Source organism: Scatophagus argus, chromosome 20 (genome assembly GCF_020382885.2).
Source record: "Scatophagus argus isolate fScaArg1 chromosome 20, fScaArg1.pri, whole genome shotgun sequence".
NCBI lineage: Eukaryota > Metazoa > Chordata > Actinopteri > Scatophagidae > Scatophagus > Scatophagus argus.
In genome coordinates this window covers 17,911,434-17,919,474 of record NC_058512.1, presented here as the reverse complement: position 1 = coordinate 17,919,474, position 8,041 = coordinate 17,911,434, and the positions used below count along the sequence as shown (strand labels likewise).

At 38.9% G+C, this 8,041-nt stretch overlaps 2 protein-coding genes across 2 annotated transcripts; one reads left to right on the top strand and one right to left on the bottom strand.

The window, feature by feature from the left end:
* Positions 1-1,170: 1,170 nt before the first annotated feature.
* LOC124051935 (GTPase IMAP family member 7-like) lies at positions 1,171-2,714 on the bottom strand. The gene is made up of 2 exons (XM_046375738.1): positions 2,671-2,714; positions 1,171-2,542 (listed from the first exon to the last, which is right to left on the bottom strand). The coding sequence occupies exons 1-2, from the start codon at positions 2,696-2,698 to the stop codon at positions 1,752-1,754; spliced, it is 819 nt and encodes a 272-aa protein (XP_046231694.1). The 5' UTR covers positions 2,699-2,714; the 3' UTR covers positions 1,171-1,751.
* Positions 2,715-2,808: 94 nt separating this feature from the next.
* LOC124051934 (GTPase IMAP family member 8-like) lies at positions 2,809-6,872 on the top strand. The gene is made up of 4 exons (XM_046375737.1): positions 2,809-2,918; positions 3,720-4,251; positions 4,733-4,770; positions 5,401-6,872. Exons 1-4 carry the CDS (start codon positions 2,894-2,896, stop codon positions 6,042-6,044), a joined length of 1,239 nt encoding a protein of 412 aa, XP_046231693.1. The 5' UTR covers positions 2,809-2,893; the 3' UTR covers positions 6,045-6,872.
* Positions 6,873-8,041: the final 1,169 nt, after the last annotated feature.

Sequence of the window (8,041 nt, the reverse complement as noted above, 5' to 3'; positions counted from 1 at the left end):
GCTTTTAATGAAAGATTTTCAATGGTACCCACATCCCCAAATTCTCAGTGTAGTGTGATACAGATTTATTGGTTATGTTTTTCCCCCTCTCCCTAATGTAAACAACCATAATCTGATTTTGAGAGGTGATTTCATTGTTATTCTGTTCTTATCAGACCTTCATCTATCGAAACATCTATCGAAACATCCATCGACCAGCCTTGAAATCTTTGAAGAGCTATGATATGAGATATGCAAAGCCCCAAAGGTGGGAAAGGCGTTGGGGGAAGAAGGAAGAGTGTCCAGAGTGTACCATTTCTTTCTTCTGATCACGAATCAGAGAAACCTGATGAAACTCTTGGACTCTTTACAGTGAGCCCAAAAATGTTACTAATGTGGTACATCAGCACAGACTCCCCACCAGAACTCTGTGCTTGTATGATGCAGTAGTGGGCCTTCCAGTGTGGCACCAACTTTATGCAGCTCACATTTGCTTAATCACAGCTCTTCAGTGGAGACTTTCCTCTTTGATATTGGAAGATTTTCACATTAAATCTCTATTCTTTTCAAAGTGAATGATACTCCTGACATTGCAAGAGGCACCCTGTGGGACGTAAGGGAAGTCTACTTGTGGACACCGTCTCTTCCTATATCTATTCATTTGAAAAGAGCACAACTGGCCAGGCTGGTCGGGGTCTCAGATCAGCTCCTAAAGATTGACACATAATATATTACTACCCCGACCCCTACACTTTACAATCAATGCCTTAAGCTTCACACTGAGTTTGATCTCTTGTCAATATCTAACACTGAAAGGCAGTGTTACTTTGGGAGAAAGAGCAGGTAAACCTCTCACTCACTGGGCCATGACTGGAGTCTGCAATCCTTGAGGCGCACTGAGGAGTGGAGTGGTCACAGTCGTCTGGAGATGATCAAACATTTTCCCAATTGGTCCCCAAAAGTTTGGGCCGTATTTTAACTTGTGTGAAGTGTTCCTCACATCTGTAAATGAATATCGCGTGTTGTTTCCTGAAATCTCTTCCTCAGATGATGAATTGAATTACAATACATATGCATACATACATACATACAAATGTCGCACTTTTTAAATAAATCTACAACCTACTAAATCTAACTGAATTTATAAATAGGATTATGAAGTGTTGATAATGATTCCAGTTATGCACTCATGAACACTTTACACATCAACTGCTGGACAATGGACAATCAAAAAAAGGTGCAAATATTCCAGAACAGGAAGAGCACCAGTGACCCTATTTCAAACATACAAACAGAGATTTTATGTATAATATGTTCAAGCAACACCTAATAACAAACACTGTATGTGGTCAAATATTTGGCTACTTGCATATAGTATATCTCTTTATTGTTAATTTACATGAAAAAGATTTAGAAAAAAAAATAATGAGAGAGGATCATCATCCAAGAAAAAACAACAAGCAAATTCACACACTGACAAACCTGATACCTTTTGGTGATTTTACTGGACAAAGAAATAACTGACAAGTAAAATGTCACTGATCAGTCATTTATTCAGGACTAATCAATGACCACAAATGACCAATTAGGTTACTGTTTAATCACAAATACAATCACAGTATCTATAGTTTATTTGCATTAAACGTGTCTGATGAAAATCGGCCTGTTTTTCTAGGCACTTTGGCGACAAAAACATAACAAAAGAACTAACCCGTAACTTTCCATCTGGACTGTAAAATACTTGAGGTGATGGAAGTGATGGCTATTTTTCATCAATCAACAGGACTCACATTGGAGTAGGATGTGGCGACGGAGTGGTCCAGGTCGTTGATGTTGTCCTGTGCAGTAGCAGCTAGTATGGCCTGAAACAGAAGGACCCTCCGCAGCAGCTCAGACATGAAGGAGAAGTCATAAACCCCCTCCTCTGCTTTGTCTCTTTCCTTTGTCTGCTGCTGCAGAGTCTGTTCTGCCTCTTCATACATTTCTTCACTGAAGTGCTTCCCTCCATTTGCTGCCACCATCTCATCTATCCTCTTAATCAGCTTAACCACTTGCCTTCTGTCCCTCCTTTTCTTGTTGTTGAAGACATGGTAGCGGTTACCACACCTGTTAATTACTTCTTGAAGTTTTGGGTGGCCTGTTTGCACATAGTCCTGAATGCTTCTGCCCTGCAGCTCATCCCCACGCGTGAATAGAACAATCATGTATTTTGATGCCTCGGGTCCAAAGATTTTCTCCAGGGCTTGGACGCAGTTCTCTTCTTCTTTGGTGAATCTGCCAATCTGGATGACTAGCAGGAAGGCATGAGGGCCAGGAGAGGACACCTGGATGCATTTTGCAATCTCCTTCTTTATGCTTTCTGCACTTTTAGATGTATCCAGAATCCCTGGTGTGTCAATCACATGGATCTTTCTGTGACTTTTGACCCGTTCTTTCTCACAGCTCTCTGTCACAGACTGTGCACTCGCTGAAGAGTGGAAAGCATTTCTACCAACAATGGTGTTACCAACAGCACTCTTCCCAACTCCAGTTTTTCCAATCATCACAATCCTCAGCGGGGGACCTGCAAACACAAATATATTGTGAAATACAAAAGTATTTTAACAGGTGAAAAAAAACAGCACAGAATTAGGACAATGTTGTCTGTAATCTAGTAAAAGGAGCTGAAAAAGGCTTAGAAACCTATTTCACCTGCAGGGATTGATGAGAAGTTACCCATCGCTCTCTGTCGCTGATTTTTTTGGAGAGTGACCAAAACAGAGCTCACAACTGTTTTTATGTGAAGCAGTTTTCAGCACTCCTCCCACAGGGCGGATCAGCCTATATCAATGGGACACAGTCTGACAGCCTTCCAAACTGATCCAGAGAGTCCAGTGAAACCTGCCTGCTGTCTGTGCTCCACTAAGAAACTAAAATGCATTCCATCAGACCTCCACCGGGTAAGTGATACTTATTTTTTCTCTTTTTCAATGCTTTTGGGAGGTGTAGATGCAAAAAAACTTCCCAGGACTTCCCAACACTCATATCAGAGATACTGAAGTTACAGACAGTAATGTAAATCTTTTGGTCACAAGATTTGTTAGATAGATTCAACAAATGTTTCATTCTTTGATAGTGGTACTTTTGGACATTCATAAGGCTGAATTTGTATCTTTGGGGGGCAGCTGTGGCCCAGAGGTTGGAGAAGCAGCTTGTGATTGGAGGGTCGCAAGTTCAATTCCCCCACTGAACAGGCAGGAAAAATTTGGGTGTGGTGGAGTGATTAGTTAGAAAACTGCTCCTGTGTGTTTCACTGCATTTAATTTGCTGTGTGTGTTCAACTAAGGATGGGATAAATGCAGAAGACAAATTCAGGGTGTGTATGCAAATATATATATATATATACTGCCAATAAAGCTGATTCTTCTTCTTCTGGAGGTAGTTCACTGGCAGGCAGGCTTACAAACCTTTTTTAAAAAAAAATAAATAAATCATTATACTTCCTACTTCTCTGGTCAATATTTTGTACATTTCTGCAAAAAAAAAAAAAAAACTTTTTTTTCATTTAAATCATATCATATTGTACATGTTTTTATGTTTTATATTTTATTGTCAATTTCTGTTTTCTATTTCTTTGCCTTGACTTGCAGTACTTAATTTTAATCTTTCTCTGTTTTCTACTATGTTTACCAAATACCAAAGTAAATTCCTGCTATGTGAAAACCTACTTAGCAATAAACCTGGTGTTTATTCTCTTACAGCATATCCTGAAAAGATAACTGTTGCTCTGTTTGGAAAAAGAGTTCAGTTAAAGAACAGCATTGGAAATATGATCCTAAATGACAACGCTTTTGTCACAACGTCACAAAATTTTGTTGTGGCACACGACGGAACGTTCAAAGTCATCAATACACCTGATTTCTTTGATGAAGAATATCAGCACCCAGACCAGCAGATTATTGACTTCATGGCATTATCTTACCCTGGACCTGATCTGTTCATACTGGTTTCAGACAACACCCAAGAACAAATAATAATGGCTCAAGTGCGTAAACTTCAAGATTCCTTTGGTGAAAACATCACAACACACTTGGTCATCCTGTTACCGGACCAAGAAAGCTTTGCTTCACTCCGTCATCTAAATGGCTTATTCAACATTTGGTTGGCATCCAATGAAAATCTGGCTCGTGAATGTAGGGCGTCGTGTTGTGGTCGACAGACGTTCCTGTATGACTACAAGAACTACAGCCAAGACGTCGTGATACAAAGAAGGACAGCCTTAGAGAAGAGAAGGTAGAAATTTCATTAAATCAGGGTTGTCATGTGTATTAAGAGCAAAAGTCCTAACCTACTTGCGGGCTAGCTTGTGGTTCTCAGTATAATTTCTCATAAATGGTTGCTTTCATCAGGCTGCTTGAAGAGCTGAAATGTTCCTGTGGGTTTTTTTTGTTTGTTTGGTTTTTTTTTGGGGGGGGGGGGGGGTATGGGCAATCTAAATGGACAAACAGCAGTACAGGTATGAGGAAAAATTTATACTTCTGATTTTGGGGTGAACTGTCTCTTTAAAAATAAAACTGTTTGCAAGTATGTTGATTTGTAAATTATTAAACAAATACTACTACATATTACAACTATATACTCCAGATTTCCAAAAAGGCCAATTTCAGAAACCCACTCTGAGAAATATGAATGAACATGAACTAGCCCAAAGCAGGACAGGACCTCTTTATTGCTATTATCTAGTGATTTATAATAATTATGATAACTTTTTCAGGCGTGATGGCCAGCCTCTGTGTTACTATGAGGGAACAGGTAAGTCTCTGGTTCTAATTACTTTCAGTTGCATTTGGTTATAAAATGTTATCATACTGAAGCAGCAAATCATTTGAAAATACCTGATTCAAAACAATGGTTGGGAAGAATATAAGACACATTAAATTGGCTACAGTGGGTTCAGCTGTTCTCAGCGGGCATTTCTTGAATGTGTATTTGGCTAGTGATGTAGCTGTATATAGCTTTACCTTACCTTCTTGTTCAAAGTTTATATTTTATATTTTATGTTTACTTTGCATGGTCTTTTTCAAATTGCCTATTTTGTTAAATTATTCTATCTTTTGTTTTAAACCTTAAACTTTTTTATGTTATTCAGTAGGGACAGCAAAGTAAGAATGTCATTATACAGCGAAACCTGTTTCCTTACTGTGCATATGACAATAAAAGCTTTGAAACGTGCTGCATGTGCTGGAGCAGGACTTCAGCAGATGCAGCAAGTATGGGAAATTAATATTCCATATCTGTCCTTGATCATGTCCCTTTAACTGAGAGGCAAAACAATGCTGAGATATCCAAGTGTGTAATTATCGGCATTCCCAGCTTTTATGTCTTTTGACTAAATAATTTTATCAGAACCATTGAAAATTTTGCTCTAACCTTGTCCTCCAGGTAACAGTGCTAATGGAGTGTTGGACAACATATTTAACATTGTTCTGCTGGGACTAACAGGGACTGGAAAGAGTGCATCTGCAAACACCATTCTGACTGCTGGGAACCCTGAGCTGGATCCCTGGCAGCTTTTTAAATCTGAGCCAAGCTCCATGCCGATCACCACTCAGTGTGAGGTCAAAATAATACAGAAACCTTTCGGGGTGCCAGTAAGAGTGGTCGACACTCCAGATTTCTTTCATGATGAACTCAATAACTCAGAGCAACAGATAAATGAGTGCAAGAAGTACCTTCAGCAAGGTCAGTGTGTGGTGTTGCTCGTGTTACAGTTGGGCAGGTTCACGGATTATGAGCAAGGAATATTAGAAAGGCTGGAGGACAAGTTTGGCTGGAGGATCAGAGACAGCACAATCGTTCTGCTGACACATGGAGAGGACCTGAGAGGAGACCTGGATCAGTACGTTGGCGCATGTGTTCCCCTCAGGAAGATTGCTGAATCGTGTGGCTATCGCTATCATTTATTTAGCAACTCTTCCAGGGATTCTAGGCAAGTCATAGATCTCATCAGGAAAATTCCAAATAGTAACAATATTTTCCCAAAGCTCTCTAAAAAAAGAAGTACTTCACAGTGCTTTATATGTTAGCTTGGCATATGTGCTGATGCTATATCCAATTGTGCAAATGACAAAGTGTTTTAATCAGAACTCCTTTGACATTATTTACCAGAGATACTGGTATAATGTTGATTAATGTTTTGTGCTCTACACATCCAAGAGGTTGACCCCAAAATTTTTTGCAGACTAAAGCAGCCATCTTCCTGATAAACCCTGAGTTCCATCAGAGTTGTCTAAATATATTTCTTTACTTTTTCCAGAAGCTAAAAGTCTCATTCTGTTTAGTTCCACACTGGAATCTCTGGATGTGTTAACAACTTGTGTCACTTGACCATTACCAAATTAACAGTGCACTGATCGGCCATGCTGTATGCAGTGCTCTGTGCCCTGTGTAATTTTGTTGTAAAAAAGAAAAAAAAAAGACAAAGAAGAAAGAAAAAGGGTTTCTTTCCCAATAGCTCTTGTTGTCTAACAAATATGTAGAATGTATTTTCTTCCTCGGTGTGTTACCACCACTAAATGTCAATCTCCACATGGTGAGGATGCGTCATGTCATTGTCTTTAATAATCCACAGTATGATGTTAAATACTTTTGTCAATATTATGTTTGTGCTGTAATGAAACAATGACATTTTGATGTGAAATTACTAATATACTGTATACTAATGATCCAAAAGAAATATTCATTGTCTGTGTATTGATTGGTGGCACTGATTTATTACTATCAGCCATTCTGGTGAGTTAATGATTGAGTTTATGCACATGCTATGTCACAGATGGTTCATAACAGGTGTGAAGGCATTTTATGAACCGTGTCTTTAGATATAACCTGAAAAACTCAAATAAAACCACAGAAGGAGAAAAAAAAAGACAGTGATGTTTTCCTTCTAATTCTCCTGTCAAGGTTGTTGCTGAAGTGCCTGGATTAAATATAGGAATATTGGGATTTCATGGGGCTAGTAAAAACAGTACTTGTTTTTTCACACTATATATCAGTTAGAGAGCAGTCCAGTAGCAGTCAATATTATATGTCTTCAATTATGTGATTACATCAGAGTCAAAAGTCAAAACAACTAAGTGAATGTTCTACATTTAAAATCGTCAAACGGCGATGAAATCAATATTGTCTGCTGATCCATTACTCAGTCCAGTGGTGACGCCTGCAGACCAGTTTGTGTCATGATTGAACAGTAACATTTCTCCCATTTGCTTAGATCAGAAGCAGGCATCCTGAACAAAGGGCACAGGTTTTATTGCAATAGTAGGGGGAGCACATGTCAAGCAGGAGTCTGGAGTCCTTCCCAGTTTTTCCCAAATTTATCTTTATTCCTGCTTACACAAACCAATCTGACTTCACAGTAATACTGGACCACTCCACAGTGTGGCACAATAACTTACAGGAAGTTCAGATGTAGCATTTCAAAATAAAGGTCTTCCAAAATCCCATATGTCAACTAGTTTTTACTCTGTGCTGTTTAAAGGAAACTTCCTGTTGCCACTGACCACACAATAAATTGCAGGAAGTTCTGATTTGACAATTAATGTAGCTTTAATTTTAATTTCTATGCTATGTTGTTAATAAACTTAGATTTGAACCTGCAGTGGCCAGATAGACCCTCGGTTTCCTGGAATGTACTTTCTTTTATTACCTTAAGTGGGCCATTTCCATCGACACATTTCTGTCATCTCTTTTATCACTGGACGATCTCTTATGTGAAAATATATCACTGGTCATTAAAAATGTGTGTTTTCAACCATAACAAATTGTTATTCGTGGGTTATGGCCTGTGTTGTCTGAATGTGGACCTCTGTCAGTTTGGATGTTTCTTCTTTGCCATCCATCAATTGCAATTGCCAGCTCTGGCAATTTGTTTATCGGTTTTGTTCATTATTATTATTTGCTGACTATACACACAGCACAGAGACTATACAACAGTATGCATACTGCACAAACACTATAGGTACAACAGCAAGGACCAGCACCGACCAGAGCATGTTCCTTTTATGGAATGTTTGAGACAGCCATA

What these genes read in the sequence shown, in the direction of transcription:
- LOC124051934 (XM_046375737.1), top strand. Translation starts at nt 2,894, where the DNA reads ATGCATTCCATCAGACCTCCACCGG. An exon ending in TTCCATCAGACCTCCACCGG is followed by an intron (nt 2,919 to 3,719) that starts GTAAGTGATACT and finishes ATTCTCTTACAG; the next exon opens with CATATCCTGAAAAGATAACT. An exon ending in GTGTTACTATGAGGGAACAG is followed by an intron (nt 4,771 to 5,400) that starts GTAAGTCTCTGG and finishes CTTGTCCTCCAG; the next exon opens with GTAACAGTGCTAATGGAGTG.
- LOC124051935 (XM_046375738.1), bottom strand. Translation starts at nt 2,698, where the DNA reads ATGGGTAACTTCTCATCAATCCCTGCAG. An exon ending in CTTCTCATCAATCCCTGCAG is followed by an intron (nt 2,543 to 2,670) that starts GTGAAATAGGTT and finishes TTGTGTTTGCAG; the next exon opens with GTCCCCCGCTGAGGATTGTG.